The sequence below is a fragment of the Erpetoichthys calabaricus genome, chromosome 3 (genome assembly GCF_900747795.2).
Source record: "Erpetoichthys calabaricus chromosome 3, fErpCal1.3, whole genome shotgun sequence".
NCBI classification, from domain to species: domain Eukaryota; kingdom Metazoa; phylum Chordata; class Cladistia; order Polypteriformes; family Polypteridae; genus Erpetoichthys; species Erpetoichthys calabaricus.
The window spans coordinates 38,955,447-38,980,017 of NC_041396.2; the positions used below are offsets into that span (position 1 = coordinate 38,955,447).

Below are 24,571 nucleotides of genomic sequence, written 5' to 3' on the forward strand. Positions count from 1 at the left end.
AGCTGACATTGCTGCTGCTGGGTGCTCCGTCTGTCTTTATATTCAGGTCAGAGAGAAGGATCCAGCAGTGGATCATTGAGTTGTTTCATGAGTGTCAAGTTACTTTGGATTGTCTGTTTTTGTGATATGCTTGTCTTTTGATTTTGCTTTCTAATTTTAAATGGACTTGTTTGGCTTTTTAGTTACATTCATTTGACCTTTTCTGTGCCTTTTTTCCTATTTTTCATTGTAAAATCAATTTATAAAGATTCTTGTTTGGATTGTTTTCCAAGCCAGAGGTTTATGGTTTTCTTTCCCTTGTAGGACATTTTGATATATTTTGAAACTATTGTATGTAAAGCCAGTTCTCCATTTGTAAGGATGAGACTTGATTAAAGTAGGCCAGTTAATATATAGACTATGGATGGAAAATTAAGTAAATATTTTATTTCAATAACAAAATCATAATCAAAATTCATTTGATTTAATGCATGCAAATAAAATATACATTAAATTAAAGTGGAGTGTTAAATTTAATAACTGAAACATTCTCCTTGATGAATAAATCCCTAAAAAATATTATATATATTAAAACATACTATTAGTAGTAGTGATGCCACTGATAGTAATAGTAACAGTGTTATCATCTGTACCAAGTTCAGTGAAATTCTTACTTGCAAGTCCTAATGACATGCAACATGAAACCTAAACTTCATTGTCTAGAATAGTAAACACAAATCAGTTTACCTGATGTTCAGTTACAGTATTTTAGAATTATTTTCATATTAAATGTGCAAAAAATACAATATAACCAGCAGTTGCAAGTATGTTGTATACTATTCTAAAGAGTGCTTTTGTCATTTTAAGGAGATTTGAAAATTACATTTGCCATCTTCTGAAAACAAAATAAGATGGCTGCTAAGACAGTAGCATGAGAGTCACACATTTTTATTGGTAACACTCATAGGATAGATGATTCAGGACTGTGTATTATATTGTATATAGATTTGGCTGTCTGTGAGGATTTTCAAAAACATTTTCTTTGTCTTTCACTTTAAAGTTGTGAGGGAAGTTTGTGATTTTCCAATATTCTTCTTGGATTGTTTTATTATTACAGTATGCAGCCTGTAACTGTAATATAAGAATAACACATGTATACCTTTGAGTCATGTTTATTGCCATTTCAGTGAAAGTCCTAGACCGTAATTTTCACTTTTTAGAAGAGAGAAGAATAGAAAATATTTTGTGATAAGAAACAGACTGAATATGGATAAGTGTAAAATCTGGGTAATTCTTTGAATCAGAACATACTCCAATATTATATCTGAGCCAGGTACAAAGTCTTGCTTTATGTCCTTTTTTATTCAATTTTGAGACGTTGAGGTTTATTAATGTTACATTTGTTTGTTGACTGTTTTTTTATTGTTATGCTTTGTTCTATTTGTTTTGAGGGTGGTCCTCAAAGAGGCCAGGAACTGTCCTCCACCCTATAAATCCAGAAAGTCTTCCACAGCTCCTGGAGGTTTACTTTGAAAGTACTAGGAAGTGGGGAGTTACCGTGATTTTCTATTTATATTTATATTTTTGTTTTTTGACTTCATGCTCTGGATTGTATTGGATTGTCTTATTGTTTTGGGCAAATCCCATTGCCTTTGTGCCCCACATAGCTTCATTTTTTTATTGAAGAACAATTTTTGTGAAGAATAAATCTTTTTATTTTATAAAGATTCAACGTGGCCCTTTTTGTACCTAGGGTTTTTGATGGGAGTTCATTCTAGTGAGCATTTTTGGAAGTACTTTTGAGACTTGCGTTCTTTGGCACACCCAGTCATGACATTTGTGAAATGTAGAGGATCAAGGAAGAAACCCTGGGTGGAATGCCAGCCCGTTATAGTGTACACTCACTCAGTTCAGAGCAGTCAACTGAAACTGCTTGTGTTTAGGATTAGGAAGACCCCAAATTACCTAGAAAGCCTTCATGAATATTAGGAGAGTGTGCAGACTCACTGCTGACAATATATCGCGGCGCATGCTGAATACTAAAATAAATTCTCAAAAAAATAAAATTTAATTCTCAAACCCAAATAATTCATATCAGGGTTGCTCAATACCAGCAAATATCCAGATAGCATTGAACACAAGTCAGGAACCAGTCCTAATGTAATGGAGAGTAAAATATTCTTAGGAATGAAGAGAAATTAACTGAGATAAACATTGCTTTGTTAATGGTTTTTTTCACTAAATTGAGGTTTTCAAGAACATGCAGGAACAAAGGCAGGTTTGACCTAAACCAAGTCAGGCATAAATAGGGAGTCTGCCCTATAGTATGATGTCTCACTGGTCCAAGAGGTACATCAAGGACGTGCAAACTTAGTATAAATTCAGGCCAATAGAGGCGCTCAGTGTCATTGTTTTTCCATGCATCCAGTGTTCACGCCAAATCAGAGACCAGGAGCCTCATGTATAAGCGGTGCGTACACGCAAAAATGTTGCATACTCCCATTTCCATGCTCAAATCGCGATATATAAAACCTAAACTTGGCGTAAAGCCACACACATTTTCACGCCAGCTAAATGCTTGGTGTGTGCAAGTTCTCAACTCGGTTTTGCAACCTGGCGGCACCCAGCATCAAAGCAGTGCTCCAGTGTGGTTTCCCTTTCTTTTTTAGATCCACTTCCCTGATGTGGCTTTATCATATACACTGAAATTAATTGCATATTATTTATTAGTTTAAGGCAGTGTTTCCAAACCATGGTCCACACTGTGGCTGCAGGTTTTTATTCCAACCAGCTTCTGTTTTTAATTGGACTCCCGGGCTAATTAAGTGATGTGTTATTTCCCAAGTTCTGTGTTTTGGGAACAATATAAAAATTAGAAATAATATATAATATTAAAATGTACCAAGCAGTTATATGGGAATAATGTATTTTTTTCTTTTTAACAGTCTTTTCATTTTGGTTTTCATTCTACTTTTCTAGGTGTTCTAATTGTTTAGGTTTAGGTTTAGGTTTATTTGTCATATATAGGTTAACACAGGGTCAACATACAATGAAATGTGTATGACGAGAAAAACAAGTCACTCAGCCTAGATCTAATAAAGCTAAAAAAAAAAATAAAAAAAAAAATTACAAGTTAAAAATAGACAAGTCGTATAAAATAAAATATGTACGTTTTAAAAGAAGTTACAGAGCAATATGAGTTGAATGAGCAGCAAGTACAAATGACAGTTATTGCACAGATAATGTTTTATAAGTACAGATGCATATTCCATAAAGTGCAGATGCATGTTCCAGTCAGTATTCAGAGTGTGTGCAGGTACAGTTTGTGTGTGAGTATTGCAATGTAGATGTAATGCAATGTTGGTGTAATGTAAGTGTATGTAAGTGTTCAGGTGTTGCTGTTGAGGAGTCGAATGGCCTGGTGGTAAAAACTGTTCTTAAGTCTTGTAGTCCGAGCAGCCAGACTCCTGTATCGTCTGCCAGATGGTAACAAGGAGAACAGCTGGTGTGATGGATGGCTGTGGTCCTTTATGATGCTGCTTGTCTTACGCAAGCACCGACGGAGGTAAATGTCTTCAATGGTAGGGAGACTGTTGCCCGTGATGTGCTCTGCTGCCTTCACCACTCTCTGTAGTGATTTCCGGCTGCTGGCAGAACAGCTCCCATACCAGATGGTAATGCAGCCCGTCAGCAGACTCTCGACCACACTCTTGTAAAAGTTTGAGGTGATGTTGGCATTCATGCCAAACTTCCTCAGCCTCCTCAGGAAGTAGAGCCACTGGAGAGCTTTCTTAACCATAGTGTCTTTGTGAAGGGTCCATGAGAGATCCTTGGTGATTAATTAATTAATTAATCCATTATTTATTAATTAATGGGTCTGATGTCAAAGTACTTGCAGCCTTTGATTTTTCAGTGGTGTTTGCCAGCATGTCTGCTCTGCTCATTTTTAATTGTCATTAATAAGATACAACAAAGGGGAAAAACTGCACAGAGAAAAGGACAAAATAATGAAATCAACAAAAGAGAGTTAAGCATTTAAATCTATAGCAAAAGCAGAAATATTTCTAAATGTCTTATAAATGTAAAAATCATGCTGCTGTGATTTTCTGAATGTAGATAAAAGAAAAATAATAAAAGCTAATTAAATGAGATCAGTGCTATCAGGTGTTGTTACTGATTACAAATCTGGTTAGAACAAAAACCTTCAGCCACAGTGTGCCCCCAAGACTGAGGTTAGGAAACACTGGTTTAAGGCATCTGATTGTAATTAACCTGTAACAATATAATGGTCCACGGAATGGTTAAACTATTCCAAATAGCTGCACCTTCTTCTTCTTCTTTCAGCTGCTCGCGTTAGGGGTTGCCTCAGCAGATCATCTTTTTCCATATTACTCTCATTGCACCACTCAGAGTATTTATATCACTGTATCTGAGTGTGGAATCACAGCTCTACAGCAGCTGATTGGAAAGAGAATTATCGGTATACAGCATCAAGCACACACTGCCTCAGCCATGCTGTCTATTTGAACTGCTCTCATGCAACTTCAGAGCCTTTCCGATAGGGACCTTGCGTTTCAAAAATAGTTTCATCCCAAGAACTATAAATGTACTAAATCAATCCATCAAGTACTCCTTGTAGAACTGTTTGTACTTATAAGTACTATTACCTCACTGTAAACTTGCAATACAGTTATAATATTGCACAACCTGAGCCACTTTATAAAGCACATATTTACATATGACGATGATATCATTCTTAAGATGAAATGCAGCAAAATATGTTTTTTACAAAATACAGATACAATTTTAACATCATTTAAATAATCTATATTGTTAATATTTAAACATGTGAGGACACGGTGTTGCTTGAGCCCCGTTCAGGGACTATTCCTACCTCGTGCTATATTCTTGCTGGGGCTGGTGTGACACTAGAAGGATAGATGGACAGAATAAATAAACATGTACTACAAAGATATTTCAATGTTCCTTAAAAGTTTTGAAGAATATGCGTTCTAAGCTTACAGATGGCTTGACATCTATTACAGAGCTGATTGTGTGGCGACTGGGTACTTGGAGAAAGAAAGGAAGGAATTGAGGGTTAGTACATTTGAAAGAGACAGTACTGCTGCAATAAATTATTTCATCGAAGGTCGCACATGGCACAGCAAGCATCTTGTGGGAGGCAGGAACAATCTGTGGACGAGGCACCTGCTCGTCACCGTGTTCCCATGTTTAATAACATGCTTTAATTCCTATCATCATGAAAATGATATCAAGTATACATCTCAGTATTTAAATTATTCAGAGAGCTGTAATATCACAAATGTAATGGATTCTGTGTCCTGTCGGAGGAAGAGAAAGCCCGTTTAAAAAGCAGGTAGTGATTCACACACATAGAGCACATAGAAGCAAAGCATTATTACTTTAGTTACGATGGGATTTGAGAAACTATTAAATTAAAGATTTTAAGATGAAGTTTATGATGTTCTACTTTAATGACAAAATAAACTACGTGATTAAATTGGAAATTTCGAGGTTTAAGTTCCGTGCTTTTTTTCCCATTGTGTGCCTGTTTTTTTTTTCAATTCTCTGTACCCTAATAAGCTTTCATTTGACACTCAGACGGTGGGCTACGCCTTATCATGGCGACTTTGATATCTGACATCTTCTTTTTTATTTCGGGCACTGTGCGACTTTTACACTCTATGTAACTCAATCTGCTTCCTTTTGTTGATTATATCACTGTTTAAACCAACAAGTAGTACATTTTTCCTTGCCTCCATTTGGTATTCGCTGAAATTCTTCTATTTTCCCCCGTGCTTTTGCCATTGTCTTTTCACAGAATGCTCATCTTAAGGGCTATTTATATTGATTTGCATATTCAAAGAGGCGTAATTCTGGGAGGAGATGGGGCAGGATAGCAGGCACATGCACATGCATTACTTTTCATAGGGACCGGGATTTATGTAGCAGAAGAACGTGGAAGTTGGCGTTTGCACAGATTTATGCATCTGGAATTTTTTGTGCGTATGAACATTTCAGCTTTTGTCCTTATGCCATGTTTTAGTGTGAATTCTACACACGGTGTTATGCATGAGGCCACAGGTGTGTTTCTGTCTTTCCACCATCAGAGACTTTGTCAGATGAGAGACCAATCACCTCATTAAGATGAAGAGCCACCTGGCAGTCTAGTAATATTGGATACCAGGTTGTACTGGTATTATTTTGTCACACTCATTTTACTCTTGCTTCTGTTTTTGCACACAGTAGGAATCATAAGTAATCTGTAATGCACAAATAAAAGTGTAAACCTTCCCTCCTGCTTGTTTTGGTTTTTAAAAGGCTGATAAGTGTAACTTTAATGGCTGTAATGGGGATTTGGAGGCACACTATGAAACTTATCATGTTGTGGTTTTAGTACTGTATAACATTTGAAAGATTTACATATTAAGGTAAATAGGAGGAGAGAAGCATAAATTTCATATCAATGTAGGTTACCCTTGTAACCCTAAAATGTAAAGAGGATGGCTCTGTTATAGCTATGTTAGGGTTATGGTCACCCTAGGAACCTTCCACAATAAAACACCTAGATGGGGAACTAGTCCACTGCTGTCACATACATTCCCACCCACTCCTACATGGGGACAGTTTGAAATTGGTAATAAACCTAAAACATACATATTTAAGAATAAGGGAGGAGAACTGGAGTACTTGTAAGAAAATCCATACCTACCTGGGGAGAACATGCAAACTGCATACAGACAAAGACAGGAAAAGGGATCTGTGAAACAACAGCACAAACTACTGCTCTGGTGTGCCATCCTAGTCTCAAATGTTACTTAACATCATTCACTTCATTTTAGAGATGTTAGTCATGGTATTGTTAAAATAGTTTATTTTATTATAATTCTGAAAGCACATGGAATTAGCGTTACATAAACAGTTAGGTTTTTCTGGTCACAATTCTCTCTTCCTTACGGGGCTCCACTGATGTTTCCCAGGAACCGTGGAAGCAGAATCCTGCTATTCAGCTGTTAAACAAGAAAAACAAGTTAAATAAACATATTAGGTACAAAAATCTGCAATATGGTACTTAGTTTTTGTGAAAATTACTATGTGCTTTAGCAAAAGTTAATAAGATTACAGAACTGAATCCTCTTGCGCTTTATATTATGTAAATAAAATTTGTATGTCTTAAATGGACATTAAAGGTAAGAGTCTGCTTTATAGGTCTTGTTTCATAAAAGTTGTCATATCTCAGTGTAACACATTTGAGAGTATTATTACTTCATTACAAATTTGCACCCTTTTATTGTCAATTGCATGCCATACTCTACCTGTTCCTTTCTCCAAGAGAAGCTGATTCAACATTTCTGCTAAAATGGCTCCATATTTCTTGAGCTGCTGTGGGGTCAACCTCACCCCAATCTCCATTGGACAGCTTGTCTGTGATAAGTGGTATTAAGACAGTTTTTTTTTTTAAAGTTGCTAACAAAGCAAGAGATTAGCTTGCTAGAAATAAAAAAATAGAAGTGTTGAGCTGGTGAAAATGAGGCTGCATATTCATACCTCAGTCTTCTCGATGTACCATCCAGCACTGGGCAGCTCCCCTGGTACACTCTCTTCTGATCGCTGCTGTAAGCTTACTGACTTCTTTCCTAATTTTTCTTTCTCCTGACAAGACAAGAATTATACCCATTAAAGGGATATTCATTAATTCTAAACATTATATTAAGGGGTAACTTTAACAAATATTTTTTTGATTAATGACATTCTCAAACCCAATTAATCAAATTCAGGACTGTGACATACTCAAATCTATCCCTGGCTGCAGTTCTGGAGAGTTGCTAATCCAATTCAAGGCCCACTGATACACACGCAACTCACAGGAGCCAATTTGGAATTGTCACTTAGCCTAACCTTGAAATCTTTGAATGTGAAAGTAAAACCACAGAATGCCCTGAGGAAAATCCATGCAGACACAGTGAGAACATACAAACTTCATACAGATAATAATCAGGTGTGGTGTTCAAGCCTACACCTCAGGATCTATGAAGCAGCATCACTACCTACTGCACTTCTGAGCCATTTAATTGTGCTTTTAACTTGTACTTATTAAATCTTATATAGCATCATTATTGACCATTACATGTTGCTTTATGGTGTAAACAAGATTACAGTAGAGTATGAAATATAAAATTGATGTGGGGAACAGGACGGACAACAGACAGGTAGACATGATTTTAATGCACCACAACACGTTTATTTACAATATTTACACACACAAACCCAGTGCCGCAGCAGTAATCACCCCAAAGTCCAGGCCCATCACACAATGCCTCTTCTCCTTCTTCCTGACCGCTTCCATTCCTCTCCTCCGAGCTCTGTCCTCTTCAACCCGACTCCAGGCATCGAATGGAGGGAGGCAGCCCCTTTTATACACACCCGGATGTGCTCCAGGTGCCTCCTGATGAGCTTCTGCTGCCCCTTCCTGGTGTGGCGGAAGTACCAACTGCGCACCCGGAAGCACTCCGGGTGTCTCTGGTCTTCTTTCCCCCAGCACTTCTGGGTGTGGAGGAAGTGCTGAGGGCCAGGGCTCCTCAGGCATTGGGGCACCCCCTGGCGGTGACCACGGGCCCCTATAGGGTTGAGCTTCTAAGCTCTGTTCCCGTGGTCCCCAAAGCCACCAGGGTGGTTGCCCCCTTGTGGTCTGGAGGAGGCGTAATCCCTCCTCCAGTCCTTCCGGGCATCCCGGCTGAGTGCCACCCCCAGCCGCTTGCCACACTGATTAGTTTTCAAAGCTAGTTTATGACATTAGCAGTCATATTTTTGGTATGAAAATAATGGTGGATCCACAGCAGAATTTTCCTATACATGTACAGACTTCTCTAACGTTTACATGAACTCATCTAACTAATAATGTCATCTTTTATTAATGACTAATGAGACACTCAAGTTCACGCCCCTTTCAAGTCACAAAAATTCAATCTTAGAATGGGATGTTGGTGCTCGGTCTGTTTTGATTGGTCTTGTGTCATTGTGATACCCTCTGAAATTGTCATTATCTGACAAAATGTAGCTTTTCAGATAGTGCTGGTTGAAGCCCATATGCAGTCCTAAGCTTGGTTGTGCATTGCATGACTTACATAGTGTGCCATTTGTATTCTGGAGCGAGTGTTGTTTAAATTAAATAATTGCTACCCCTTGGTGTCTGAGGCGGACGTCATTTGAGTTACATAAATGGTGCCCCCTATGTTTCATATAGTATGTAAATGCTAACTGAAGTGAGAGACACACAACTACCTGCTACTCTGGAAAATCTATTGGCTATGAACTCTCTAACTTGAAATAGCAGCACCTCATGATTAGAATGAAAAGGCTTTGAGGTGAAAAAAGAAAAGCCACAACAAAACAGAAAGAATACAAAGACTACACATGTGATTAGTCTGGTAGCAGCACAAAATATCATACAGCCAGGTATTTGCTAGTCAGCCCAAAATTGGTAAACAAATAAATAAATTATTTTCTGCAAAAATACTATACAATTTGTTTCTGAGCTTCTATGTAACAGGACTGTTGTACTGCTAGCTTCTTTTCCACAAAATTGAAGGAGCACACAGAGACTTCCTTGGTGGCTTTTTCAGATTTAAAATGGTAATCCTCAGCAGTGATTAAAAATGAAGACACAGCATGATGTCTTATGAACAAAGCATTAATCCCCTTGCTTATTTTCAAATTACTACTGCTACCTTTAAAGTAAGTATCAGTCTACTTATGTTATATCGGTTTATGTTTAATTTTGTAAACACATGAAAAATAACAAAAATGATTTTGAACTGCAGTGAATCTTTTTGCTTAAAGCAGTTTTTTTTTTTGCTTGCTTTGTAAAGTGGCTTGTAATGATATACTGTGCGAAGGGAACTATAGATAGTAAAGAGAGAATTATTGTTTCATATTAAAATCCATATAAATATATAGCAAGCATAGTTTTTACTTAAGTCATTGATTAGTAACACCAGGGGTCAATTTACAGTCAGGGCAATATCTGAGTGTGTTCCCAGGGGCTTGTGACGGCAAGGGTTCTTTTTACGAATACCCTCACCCACTTGATAAAACAATTCAGTGTCCATGACTGAAAATGACCAAGGGGAAAGTTCAATGACATGATGCAGTAAATGAGTGCAGAAATTACCAAATGGACACAAGCTAGACAATAAAGCACTTGAGTCTTGCACTAAAAGCAAGAGTGAGAAATACCACGCCATACTGTTAAAGGTAAGATCAGCTCTGTTAAGGAGGTACGTCCCCTAGGAGCCTCTAAGGGTCTTAATCCAGCCTTGAGTGACATTGTGGAGATTGTTCAAAGTCCTGTGTGATAAAGTCATCCATCCAACCATTGTTAATCAGGTTTATGGGAACAGGAGTCTATCCTAGCAGTGTCAGATGCAAAGCAGAAATCAGGCCTGGCAAGGTACCAGTTCATCAAAGGTCACACTGATATAAACACCCAGACTCAATACTACTAGGCTAGTTTAAATTGGCCAATTAACCCTAACCTGCACTTCTTTATAATGTGGAGAAAAACATAAATACCCAGAAAAAAAACCCACGAGAACCTGAAGAAAATTTGCAAACTTCACAGAGTGCATCGTTTGAGCTGGGATTAAAATTCAGGAGTTTGGAGCTTTGACGTAAAAACACTAACCACAGCACTTTATGCTATCATCTGTATAAGTTTATCCTAGTCTATCTTGACAACATTTTGCTTAAAGGAGTTTGTGTCTTACCAGCATCTTCTTCATGTCAGTGGGGCTGAAAAAGCTGAGAAATCCTTCCGTTTCGTCAACTAATACCAGTAACACGGACACCAGCAGTAGACTGACCATCACTCTTCCAGGAGCCATGATGTCTTAAGAACTGAAACTTGCAAAAACCTACAGGAGGAAAGCAAAATATAGTTTTAAACATTTTCACTCTGTGTCCGCACAAGTTTTCTATCAGCAGTAAAGCAGAAGTTCATTAATTGTGCAGTGTAAGAAACATTGTTTAAATAAACATTGTTTTCCATAAGATTTAACAAATTATATAATTTATTAGCTGCTGTATGCATACGACAGATATGTAAGTGGGTTTTTATTTTAAAGATTAAAACTCACCCACCACCCATAGTTATGCTTTTTCATTAGTGAGTTGTGTGGAGATGGAGACTATGGTGGCAATGTCATGGCAGGCTATTCTGATTTAGATTAAGCAAGTTCACAGGTTTGCCAGATGGACCTTCCTATGTTTTGTTGTTGAAGATTAATGAGTTATAGGTTTATGGTGAACATGGGGCTTGTTGCTACTGCTGCTACTCCTACTCCTTCTCCTTCTTCTGTAAGCAAAATCGAGAATCTCAAGATAACTTCCAGAACAAAAAAGTAACCAGTCCAAGTGCTTAAATTCGTGTAACCTTTTCAACTATTAAACAACTGGTAAGTTCCATTCCCATGTGTAAAGAAGTTGAATACTATACCTGATATGTTTACACTTTTTAGATATATTGTTAGACAATTTATTTTCACAATCCTGAAATTCTGTTATAGTTCTGATGTATACTTCAATGTTTCTATCTACTGATAAGATCACTGTTCGAATTGCTATTGATTTCCAAGTGATATTTTTTTATTGTCAATATATTTAATTGACTCATCAATATATTTTCTTTTAGATAGTCATCAATAAAGGTACAAGTAATAAATCTGAAACACTCATGAAGTGAAAATAATTAGGAAACTGATGGAAATACAGTATTGGCAACCTTAGAAGTTTGTCTTTTGAAATATCATATTAGACAACATTTGTCTATAAAATAGAATGATTCCTGTACTTCTTACTAAGTAAATGCCTCTCAGTGTTCATGAATGGATTGGTTTTCCTAAAAATTTGCAAAGCTGACCAAAGATTAGTGTGAAAGAAAAAAACAGCAAATCTAAGGAAAAAAATGTAATTTTTTAAGAGAGAAAGCATCATTGGAAAGAAGAGGATTTAACTTACAGTTTCCAGTCTGTTGTTAGCGTTGTGAGGAGTTTTACTCTTTCTTCTAATTTACTGGCACAGTTCTCCTTTTATACATGTAAGATGTGGAATTCTAGGTGGTTATTATTTACCTCACTGATTATTCATGACGTCTGTATCTCAAGTATATACTTTAAGAATGTTCTGATTTCATATATACAAGACTGGCAATCAGCTTGACTTGAAGTGCTGAGGTGTTCTGTTGCTGTGATGCTGCTGCTTACATACAATATGAATACACTATTAATATGCTGTACTTCAAATGTTCAAATTCACAAACTGAAATTTTGACATTAATTGATTTAAAAATATACATGAAAATCAAATGAAAACTTTCTTTTTGTTTACTAAGCAGGGAGTTAGAGGACTTTGGCCATGGAGAGCAGGACTGGATTAATTGTATGGGCAATTAGGAGTATGTTCATGGTCACCAGGACCTGAGGGGCATTAGTACCAAAAAAATCTAAACACAAAATATTGGACTCATGTTTCACAAGCATGTTGATGGCTGCATCAGTTCAGTTCAATATGCTGATATAATCACTAAAATGAAAAAAAAACCTTTTTCAATCAAAAGTTTTTCAATAAATATATCAATAAATAAACAGAAAAACTATTAAGTTCCCATGTGGGTACTGGCTTGCTCAGCATTCTTTTTCTGTACAAGAAAAAAAATGGTCAGGCCTCAGCTTATTGGCTATACAAAAAGAATATGTAGTTAATAAAATTTACAATCATATGAATAGCTTGTTCATCCATCCATCCATTATCCAACCCGCTATATCTTAACTACAGGGTCACGGGGGTCTGCAGGAGCCAATACCAGCCAACACAGGGCACAAGGCAGGAAACAAACCCCGGGCAGGGCGCTAGCCGACTGCAGATAGCTTGTTCATATATATTGTAATTTCTGATTTTATATATATATATATATATATATATATATATATATATATATATATATATATATATATATATATATATATATATATATATATATATATATATATATATATATATATATATATATATAAACGGCACGGTGGCGCAGTGGGTAGCGCTGCTGCCTCGCAGTTGGGAGATCTGGGGACCTGGGTTCGATTCCTGGGTCCTCCCTGCGTGGAGTTTGCATGTTCTCCCCGTGTCTGCGTGGGTTTCCTCCGGGCGCTCCGGTTTCCTCCCACAGTCCAAAGACATGCAGGTTAGGTGGATTGGCGATTCTAAATTGGCCCTAGTGTGTGCTTGGTGTGTGGGTGTGTTTGTGTGTGCCCTGCGGTGGGTTGGCACCCTGCCCGGGATTGGTTCCTGCCTTGTGCCCTGTGTTGGCTGGGATTGGCTCCAGCGGACCCCCGTGACCCTGTGTTCGGATTCAGCGGGTTGGGAAATGGATGGATGGATGGATATATATATAAATGTCTATGCATGGAAGTGTGTGTCTGTCCGGCCTGGAAGTGAGAGTTGGAGTCAGGGTAAGGGCTCCGCCTCCAAGGAAACAGAAAACTTGTTTAGCCATTATTAACACAAGAGAAGCGAGCATGTCAGCAAAACTAAACATCCGAAGAAAGTCAAAGTCGCTTAGCCGTTAACATTGGCAAAATGGTATTCCTTTTACTTTTATGCAAGCATGTCGGCAAAACGAATCCTACAAGGAGAGAGATGCCCAGAGTAGATCCTTTCAATTACCTGACATTTCTACATTTCATTTTTTTTCTGACGATTTCAATAGTTTCTAGGACACTGGGCTAGAAGCACGCTGGGTGGCAGTATATCTGTGATGTCTCATAATAAATGATAGATTAAAATAGCAATGTAAAATATACACACAAAAACAGACAAAACAGAGTCTTGTCATGACATATTTAGATATGAGCTCCTGCAAGTAAGACCTGGATGATGTGGACAAGAATATAATCAATAAGCTAAGGTTAAGTTTGCAGATGATATTAAACTAGCTGGAAGGGCAGATAATAAAGAATCAGCTAAAATTTTAGGCCATGTCAGATTTTTGACTAATGAAACTTAATGTAAGGAAATGAAAAATATTATAGTAACACTTTAGTTTAGGCACTGCAAAAATGCATATATTACTCATTTACTTTTAAGTAACAAGACCTTAACTAACACTCTTTTGCATCTTCATAACACTTGCAAAGAATCGGTAAAGTGTTTATTCATTTCTGCAATGTGACCTCCTAACAAAACATTACTCCAGTGACGGAGCAACGAGACTCAAACCCATTGGGGCCTGTGGCCGCCGCCAGGGGGTCCCCAAAGCATCGTGGAGTCTGGGAGATCTGCACTTCCGCCACACCTGGGAATGTGGAGGAAGGACCTTCCAGGGATGCCCAGAGTGCTTCAAGGTGCTCGTGCGGCACTTCCTCCACACCAGGAAGTGCTGCTGGAAGGACATCAACAAGCACCTGGAGCACATCCGGGTGACTATAAAAGGGGCCGCCTTCCAACAGTCAGGGAGTGAGAGTCAGGTGCTGGAGGAGGATGAAGCTCCAGCGCAAGGAAGAAAGGTGGCCCACGGACGATTAAAGGCCCGTGGAAGGATGTTTTGGTGTGGGAAGCACTATGTGTGTGTGGGACTTGTGTCTTGGGGGACTTGGTCTTAATAAACATGTGTGTTTTAAGAACTGCCAGTGTCCGTCTGGTTGTGTCCAGGCTGAACCTCTCACAATTGTTAGGATAAGACCTGCGAATCCTTTGTATTACCAAGTCATTTTACCATCATGTCAATATGCCACACTGAACAGAAATGAATAATCAATCTACTGATGTTTTATAAATGTTATGTAGACAAAATAAATCATTATTGAGACCTTGTTATATAAGAGTTAATGTGTAATAGATGCATTTTTACATTACCTAAACTAAAGTGTTAGGAAGTTGAAATATCAGACTTGAATATAAAATGGGAGGACTGAATCTTGAAAGTACACCTTATGAGAAGGACCTAGGAATCATAATAGACTCATCACCATCTATATCCAGAGAGTGTATAAAAGTGATCAAGAAAGCTAATAGGACATTAGGTTATATAGCACAATGTGTGGAATTCAAGTCAAGGAAAGTTATGCTTACGATATGTGATGCCACTAGTGAGGCCTCACATGAAGTACTGTATTCAGTTCTGCTCTGTATATTACAAAAAAGATATAGCTGCGATAGAGAAAGTTTAGAGGAGAGCAACAAGGCTGATTAGAGTACTGAAAGGAATGAACTATAAGGAGAACTGAATGAGTAAAACTTTTTCAGTTTAAGCAAATGTAAATTAAGAAGTGACATAATTGAAGTGTTTAAAATTACAAAAGGAATTAGTACAGTATATCCAAGTTGTTACTGTACTTTAAAAAAACTTCTGCAGCAAGAACACAGATAAAGAGCTGGAAACTAGATAAGAGCAGATTTCACACCAATGTTAGAAAGTTTTTCTTCACACAAAGAACCATAGATACATGGAATAAATTACAAAGTAGTGTGGAGGAGAGCAGGACTTTAGTGGCCTTCAAATCTCGATTTAAAGGCATTTTGGACAATCTTGTTGAATAGGATTGTCATGCGTTTTTTGGGCTGAAAGACAAGTTCTTGTCAAAAGTATTCTAATGTTCTCAAAAAAGTGCCATTAGGAACAATGCTGTACATCCTCTCTCTGACGCACTAACACTGAAGACTTTCAGCCAATGAATTATTAAGCACAAATGTGTCAAGAAACGCTACTGGGGCTCCTTTATACTAACAGCAATATGTCTGCATAATGCTTAACTGTGACTGGGACTGCCAAGTAAGAACTTCCATCCATCCATCCATCCATCATCCAACCCGCTATATCCTAACTACAGGGTCACGGGGGTCTGCTGGAGCCAATCCCAGCCAGCACAGGGTGCAAGGCAGGAATCAAACCCTGGGCAGGGCGCCAGCCCACCGCAAGTAAGAACTTTTCTTTCTTTTCAATTTTCTTGCTTTACAATCATTCTGGTGTGTGTTCAGACCAAAGTGTGTGTGTATATTTATTTATTGGCTTATCCACCTACTTGTGTGTTTATTTACTTAAAGAGCTTCTGTAAAGTGTCAAAATTCCCCCTAGCAAAAAATAAAGTTATATCTATCTATGAAAAGAATGAAATTGTTGACAGTGTATATCACATATGCTTACAGAACTCCACAATGTGGCGAGAAAATAACATTGGTCTCTGAAATTAAAGTTTTAATTAGATCATGACAAAATAAATGCAGGCAAACACTGATCCATGAAAGTTTTCTTGTTTCAGCTTTAAAATTCTTAGGTTCCTAATTTGTGAAATTGCTCCATGTACCATTTTTATGGTCTTGGTCTTCAAGCTTTTGATGCAGTTGTCTGTTAAATATCAGTTTGGAAGTGATTTTTCTCAAAAGAACTAAACGAAATACTATGGCTTTTTCTCTTTTTCTTCTCTTCCAGTAATATACAGCAAGCTGAGAGAACTCTTCTGCAAATTATTAACATTTGTATGAAAGAAGTAAATAAACGTACACTGGCTTGAGGAGAGGGCATCTATGTGATTAATGCTTTGGTGTTTTAGGCATGTTTGGACGTTTGTTTAGATATTTAACTTGTAATAAGGACTGCTGCAATTGAGCTGTTTCGTCTGTCAAACTCTACCATCATCCATATCTGTTCTGTATGAATTTTCCAACACCACATTGTGCGTTTGTCAAGTTTTGGAACTTTAAAAACTGATTGGTTTTACAACCCTTGAAAAAACTGTTTCATGGTCATAATGCATTATAAATTCAAAAGGCTTTAGGAGCAAACTGCTGTCAACATGTTTTATAGCCACTTAATGAGACTTCCTAGTTTCACTTACCTGCTGTTTTTCAGCCATGCAATTCAAAAAATATGGACATATGTTATTGTTAAAAATAATGAAGCCGTAATAAAAATGTGGTCTGTTGTACATGAATACAGAAAAGTTTGCTGTAAGTTTTTTGCTTAGTAACATCATTGTAATGGTGAACCACAGATTTATAACTGACTGGTTTATGACATATGAACAAGGCAAATTGATACTTTACAGTTCTAGGAAAAGCAGCTGTCTATTCATAGGGAGTGTGTTTCATGGTTGAGTTTTTTATTATTCTAAGCAGTATCTTCTTGGGTCTTCTGTTTCCATATGCAATTATTGATTTTTTAAGAGATGTGCTAGGTAAAGACCAATTGTTCATTCAGCTAGGCCAGTATGTAGCTCTGCTAAACATAATATAACAAAGATAACTTCACAAGGGGAACCTAGCTGTAGTACCACCAGAGGATTTGATCTCGTCCAGGGCCACAGATTCCAACAAAGAAGTTGGGGCTTTTAAATTACTATGGTACGAACCTCAGTCCTATATTTGAAAGCAGGGAGTCCCCTTATAGTATGCAGGGCTCCCTGTTATGTATTATGGTTGTCTAGCATTGCACATACAGTATGTGCTGAGGCTCTGGACTGCAGGGCTTCCTGGGCCAGTACATTAGTTAAAACATTAATGTGTGATTGACTTGAGCGGTGGGTAACGCTGATTAGATTTAGTTATGTCCTAGCTGTGTTTACATAGGTCCTCTTGTCATCCTCAAATAATTCCAAAAATGTTTGTTAACCACCAATTCTAAGTTTCCAATATTGTCATATTGGATGGATGTAGTAGTGGGCCTTGCAGTGGACTGGCACACCATCCTGGGCTTCTCCTTGTTTTGTATCCAGTCAAGCTATGATAAACTCTGGCTTCTTAAATTTGACAAAGTGGTTTGATTTATATGTTCTTTTCATAAGAATGGATGCATTGCACAAGCTATAAAAAGGTTATTCAGTGCTATTTTGCTTGTACAAGGTAACATTATAAAATTCTGAATATCATATTAAAAGCAGAGGAAGACTCATAAGACCTGAGTTTGACTACACTCATTGACCAAGTGAGGTTTACTCACCCACATCAATGCCACTTTCCTTCATGAACCCTGTTATGTGCCCAAATCCTAAAGTTTTGCAAGTTATGTTAAGTGGGGACTCAGCTATCCAGTTTTATGTTTGTACACTATCAAAGACTGACACTTCAAGCAGGGGACTTAAATCAAGAAATCTGGATTGAATTTGGAAACCATCAAATTTAAAGCACCAGCATCTGGAGACAGAACATCCTTTCACAGTGTGAATGTGTTTTTGGGCAGATAGTATCAGAAGTTTTGGATTGTGGCTCAGCACCCACCCTTCCCGTTTGTTTGATAGTTTAGCCACAAAAGCAAAGTTATGTCAAGTTATAATGTTCTTGGTTTTAAGTCTGTACTGAACTTAACATTCATTTCCATTCACATCTGAGTTACTTATTATTTTATTTTATATATTTGGTAGATTGTTTCATTAAAGGGATTTACAATGGTAGCTCTTACGCTCAGTCTTGGGTTCCAGTGTGGGTGCAGGTTTTTATCCCAACCAACTTGTACCCTAATTAACCAGGCTGTATTTTGCTGTTTCCTGTGTTTTGGTGCCAACATGGAAATTACAAACTGGGTTTGTTAAATTTTTACTGGAATGTGGCAAATATTTGTGTATGTTACATGGGGATAATTGAGTGATTTTTCTATCTTGGTTTTAAAGATTTTAATCAACATTATTTAATGAGCTCCCCCCAGTAGTTTTGAGCCTAAAGTAGCTGCAGTTGTTCAGTGTTTTATGCTGTTTTCCCCATTGTCTGTTTTCACTTGCTTTAAATTTTAATTATTAGGGTACAGTTAAGGGAGCAAACTCCACAGAACACATGTAAATTAATGGGAAGTTGAGAAAATACAGTTGGTCATTTAAACCAAAAGTGAAATAAAATCAAAAAGTACAATCCAAACAGTATATTTATTGAAGCGAGAACACAAACATAGAAGTTGAAAACTAACCACAGCACACTAGTGGAAGCTGCTTTACCTTACATACATACTGGGGTCAGTACCTCAGGTGGCACCACCTCCATAGGCTCCACATAAAAGAGAAAGGACAGATAACTGAAAAAATTACATATTTAAATGATATCATACAAAATAAGCAGTAAACACCATGATACCAAAGAAAATTGCCATTTTATATAGAAACAAAATAAAATGAAAAACATCCATCCATTTTCATAACGTGAGTGCCTATCTAGGGCATGGCAGCTGGAGCCTGTTCCACCAATCATTGAGTGTAAGGCAGGAGCGACATCTGCAGACATCACAGGGGAACAAATTAGCCTCACTAGTCCACCTAACTCAAATGTTTCTATGCTATGGAAGGGAACTGGAGCATTCGGAGGAAACCCAGAAAGAACATGGTGGCCCTTGTGATGTTTACTCGAGTCTCTTTAATGTGAGGCAGCAGTGCTACCAGTTCTCCACCATGCTGCTCAACCAAAACATATTTAACAAAATATACAAAATAATATTTTAGAAACCAAAAAATTAAATTAACAAAGAATATCATGTATCTTGATTTATATTCTACTCATGTTAATCATCTGAAATGAGAAAGACTGACAGCATGGACGGTTACTAAAAAATCTGTGTGAAAAAGCCATGGTGGCACAGTGTTTAGGGGTGCTTCTTCACAGCTCAAGAGTTTTGTATTTGAATTCTTATCCAGGCGCTATCCTTGTGAAGTTTGCATGCTGTTTTTTCTCTGTTAACTCTAGTTTTCCTCACAAAGATGAGCATTGACAGCTCTAATTGGTGTGAATGACTGGAGCTCTGCTCTATGCCTTAGCTTGGCTGCTGTTTTATGATTAATACTACTAGGAGTAGTACTGGCATACCTAAGGCTAAATTAGATAAGCAGGATAGAAAATGAATAGATGGATGGATGTCTGCTAAAGAAATGTCTACATCTTTTTCCAGCTGCTTCAGTTTGGATTTCTGCAGGTCTGTATAGTGGTATAGTAGTTAAGGGTTTGGACTTCATATCCCGCTACTGACACTATGTGACCCTGAGCAAGTCATTTGATCTGCCTGTGCTCCCATTGGACAACAAAAAGAAATATAACCAATTGTAGCAAAAAAGTTGTAAGATGCCTTGGATAAAGGCATCAGCCAAATAAGTAAATGAAAACAGATACGGTTATGACCATATTGTTTCTTGAAAACTCTATCTGACCTGGAAGTGCTTCAAGGCTACTCATGTGGTGTGCAGAGAATACTACTGGATTTGTCCTTAAAAGATGCCTCCATGTCTCAGAAGTGTAGTGTTGGCGAGAGCTCTCTTGCCATGATGAGGAAGAAAAGTAAATACTGCAATATAAAAGGAAGGAAGCAGCTTGTATTGGGCAGAATTGTCTAATAAAGACATTATTGAAAAATTCTGCACTGTGGACTTGCAGTTATGTCTTAGGTCACATATGGGCAAGACCATCACCATTTGCATGTGTGTATGCACATATATAAACAACTTTATATGCACGTGAATTGACAGCATCCACACTTGTGGCTTCAAGGTGCTGCCTTTCCGCCCCACAGGTTATTTAACGAACAGTGTCACTGGAAGTCAGAATTAATTTCTGGATTCAAGACAGAATTAATGGAACACCGCAGCAGAGATCAATTCAATCCCTAGCCTGAGGCAGAGACATTGAAGGATGAGATAACTTACTTTTGCAGCTCTTCTTTTTTGTACTTTTGTGCAAATTAAATGGGGTCCCAGCCCTTTAACATTTCTCTAAATATATAAATTTATATACTGTACATTGTTGCTGTCTAAAAACCTATGCAAAGAGTTTATAGGATTATTTCTCCACAGAGATTGTTTTTGTCCAATTGGGATAGCTTGCTTAACTTTGAAATTTAGGCCCGATTGTGAAACATTTAACAGTCGTTCCATTTTGAACATTTTCATTCTTTTATTACTATGAATGTACAAGGTCCTTGACTGGCTAAGTGATTAGTAAACAATAAAGGAAAAAATTTAATAGAGAACATTCTAGTACTTAGGTGGAGTTCCCAGTACATTCTAGCAGTATGTGGAAGTTGAATATCCTCGTAGTAGGTAGAAGTTTCTGTTTTATTGCTAAGTTATTTGTGGTCCACACAGACATTTTTATAAACATCTGGTAATGACCACATTTTCTATATAAACTGTTGAAAACTTCACAACCTATAAATCATTACACGTACAACAGCCAACAATAACACAAGGCTTCTAAAATGAGCATACACATTAGAACTGAAGAAGATCTAGGAACTGAAATGGTCTGGATTGCATGCCATCATCATGTCATTGAAGTAGTGTTGACACACGTCTTCTCATGTTTATTCGGTCAAAGAGAAGGCCCGTCAACTGCACTGTTCAAGCGATTTCAGAAGGATATCAAGATGCATATTCTGTGGCTACTAATGACCCATTTGAGGACCCAATAATGTGCAAACTGCGACATGAAATGATTGACTACTTACAGTACCACATGCCCCTGAAGCCCAGCATCCAAGTGAGAATTATTGTTGTTTCTTGGTGTACATAAAGGTAGAGGTAGTGAATCATTTCAAGCTCCATGTCTGACATTACTCCAGGTGAAAGACAAAATGTATTTATTCATTGAAAATATTCCTTTTCAGACTCAGTTCAGGTTGGCTGCATGCAAATCCAGGATTATCACACATTTTGCTCGATGACATGAAATTTTTAAGATTTCTTAAGAGTTACCCAAACCAGGCTGTTGCCAGTAATGCATATGCAGCATTTTCAAGGAACCCCTAGTTTTTATCTGAATATTTGTCAGGCTTAGCCCTTTTTGACGACAGGATCTCAGCAGAAACGCAAAGGATGGTGCAAATCACGCAGCAGTCACAATTTACAGACTTGATGTCTTAATCTGACAAATAATTCTGAACAGCTGGAACAAGGTAATGGAAAGGCAATGGAAAAAGGCAATAAGGTCTCAGTAGTTTATCAAGAATCCACCAGAACAGTGTATAGATGATTCAGGCTTCAGTGAATTTGGAGAACTGTTGGCACACATGATGGTAGTGAATTACACAGCTGAGGAGGAGTAAGTCTCATCAAAAAGTATACTGACAGAGGATGAGGAACAGAAACAGATTATTCTTTGACTAGTCACAAACCATCACAAGAGTTTTCCACCTTCATCAAAGACAGTGCTAATGTTGTAGACCTACAAGTGTGGAACAGTTGTCTGCTGTTCAGTTCAGACGATTGTGGGCTTGGAGTCACAAAGCACTTCTAAAAATGCCCACTAGATGGGTAAACTGTCAAACCCGGCTAGTAACAAGGGCAAACATTTAAGTTTATGAAATTAAAAGGTTTATTTACAAAGAAATGATTTGAAACAAAAGCAGGTTTTGTAGAACACAAATGGCAAGTTGCCTAAAACAAAAACAATCCAGATGAACAAGGTCTCAAAAGAGAATCCAGAGCAATGTCAAAAACATAGCAAACAAATTAAAAATCCAGTCAGTCAGTCATTCTCCAACCTACTATGTCCTACCCCAGGGGGTCTACTGGAGCCAATCCCAGCCAGCACAGAATTGAAAATCTAGTAATTCACAAAAGCACAGATACAGGCATAAGAAGATTCAACACTCCCAGGCACATTACAAATGAATCACCAGGAACTGTGGGAGACCCTCCAGATTTATAGGGCAGATCCAGACAGCGATTGGCAGGTGGCTCCGCCTCCCACAAAACACATAGAGCATAACACAGGCAGTTTATAAGCAAGGTCAAAACCACAAAATAATGCACATAATTAACAAAAGCAGCATTAACATAAATAATAGAAAAACAAAAAAAAAATACATGAAACAAGATTTTGAACCTCTGTCAGGCTAAAACATGACAGAGATGACATAAAAAGTGCCAAATGGAGTGACCTGTAATTGCTTTACTTTTTATTAAAATTGTGTGCGTTTGGTATAAGCATGATAAAGCCTTGTGGAGAACTTGAATCTGTTTGATTTTTTTTTTTGTAGTTGGTCCACCCTAGCATGAACGGATGGAAAGATTCTGTAATCATATTAGAGAGCCCAGCACAAACTTTACTGTAGAATGCCATATTGGTTGAAGTCTCTAGGACTGTGACTGTGTATGACCCTGCAGAAGTTTATTTATTTATTTATTTTCCAGGGATGCTGCTGTCTGGAGTTTTCATTTTCCACTCCTCTATTTTCAACTGGCCATAGTTCAACAATTTATGTTAATCAGTTTTGAACCACTTTGTTTTCTGCTTGTTCAGGCAGATCTGTGTCTCTGTGTGGATTCATTGTGTAATAAGTAAATTGTAAAGTTTGTAATTGCATTTACCTGTGGACTTGTATTCTGAGCCTGTAAGTAATACAGGAAGAGGTCCTAGAGACCACATGGTCAACTGAAAGATAATAACTGAGAAAGCAAGAGAATTCAACCAAATATTGTACTGTACCTGTAGTTTCTTGATTAAACAATGGCCTTTGACTCTCTTCACCATGATCAGATATGGATCATTATGGCAATATAGGATTTCCAGCACACATTATCAGTGTGATTAGCAAACTGTACATGAAGCAGCAGTCATGCATCAGAATTGGAATGGAAGTCAGTGACTGGTTCAGAACCCATAGCGGGATAAGGCAAGGTTGCATAATCTCGCCATATCTGTTTAACATACTCACTGAGCACATCATGCGCCAAACACTGGACGATTATGGAAAGTGATTCCGAATTGGAGGAAGAGTAATAAATCATTTACGATATGCAGATGATGTAATTTTAAATGCAGTGACAAAAGAAGACCTACAAGACATGGTTAATAGAGTTAATGAGGCTAGTAGAGGCTAGGGTCTACAAATCAGTGTCGAAAAGACTAATACAATGGTGTCTCCAAAGAAATAAGAAAAGGTCAGAAACAAGATTGATGAGCAGACAGTGGAACTGGTTGCAGGCCTCATTTATTTGGGATCCATCTTTTGTGATGATGGAGGATGTAGTCAGAAAATAAAATGTCACCTAGCAATGGGTCAGTCAACCATGACATCATTGAATACAATCTGGAGAAGACGAAATATATGTAAAAGTTCAAAAGTCAGGCTGGGTAAAGCCCTTAACTGGACAATTGTTACATATTCATGCGAAGGAAGGAACCTCAAGCATAGAATCATTTGAAATGTAGTGCTACGGACGAATGCTCCAAATGTCATAGAAAGAACACTGTACTAACAGATGGGTTCTCGAACAATTAAATTAAACCAAGAACTATTTCATAAAGTAAGAAAGTTAACACTTGGCTACATTGGGCACATCACATGGAAAGCTAGCTGTATGGAGAAAGACATCACTCAGGGATGCACAGCAGGCAAGCAGAGAAGCACAGCAGAGGGTGACAGAGGAGAAAATGAGCTGAGGATATTTCTGACTGGACCAGGATGGGAATCAACGAAGTGGTCCAGGCGACAGAAGACTATGAGGCTTAGAGACTGGCCCCACTCTCCACCAGCCCTTCCACTAAAGGATGGCATGTAAGAACAACAACATATAACACAAACTGTATTTAGTGGGTGATGGTAAGACGTTTG

General features: G+C 37.7%; 1 protein-coding gene across 2 annotated transcripts in view; it reads right to left on the minus strand.

Moving 5' to 3' along the window:
* Window positions 1-6,854: 6,854 nt before the first annotated feature.
* The window catches only part of LOC114649272 (promotilin-like), an 81,989-nt gene continuing 64,272 nt past the window's right edge, over window positions 6,855-24,571 (minus strand). Inside the window, exons 1-5 of one of the 2 annotated variants that reach the window (XM_028798775.2) lie at window positions 12,016-12,073; window positions 10,767-10,902; window positions 7,549-7,653; window positions 7,317-7,425; window positions 6,855-7,010 (exon numbers count right to left, since the gene is read on the minus strand). In XM_028798775.2, the coding sequence (XP_028654608.1) occupies window positions 7,003-7,010; window positions 7,317-7,425; window positions 7,549-7,653; window positions 10,767-10,883 (339 nt within the window). In that variant the 5' untranslated portion in view covers window positions 10,884-10,902; window positions 12,016-12,073 and the 3' untranslated portion in view covers window positions 6,855-7,002. Of the gene's footprint in view, window positions 7,011-7,316; window positions 7,426-7,548; window positions 7,654-10,766; window positions 10,914-12,015; window positions 12,074-24,571 lie in introns of those variants that run through there. The other variant, XM_051924390.1, reaches the window with a different exon arrangement.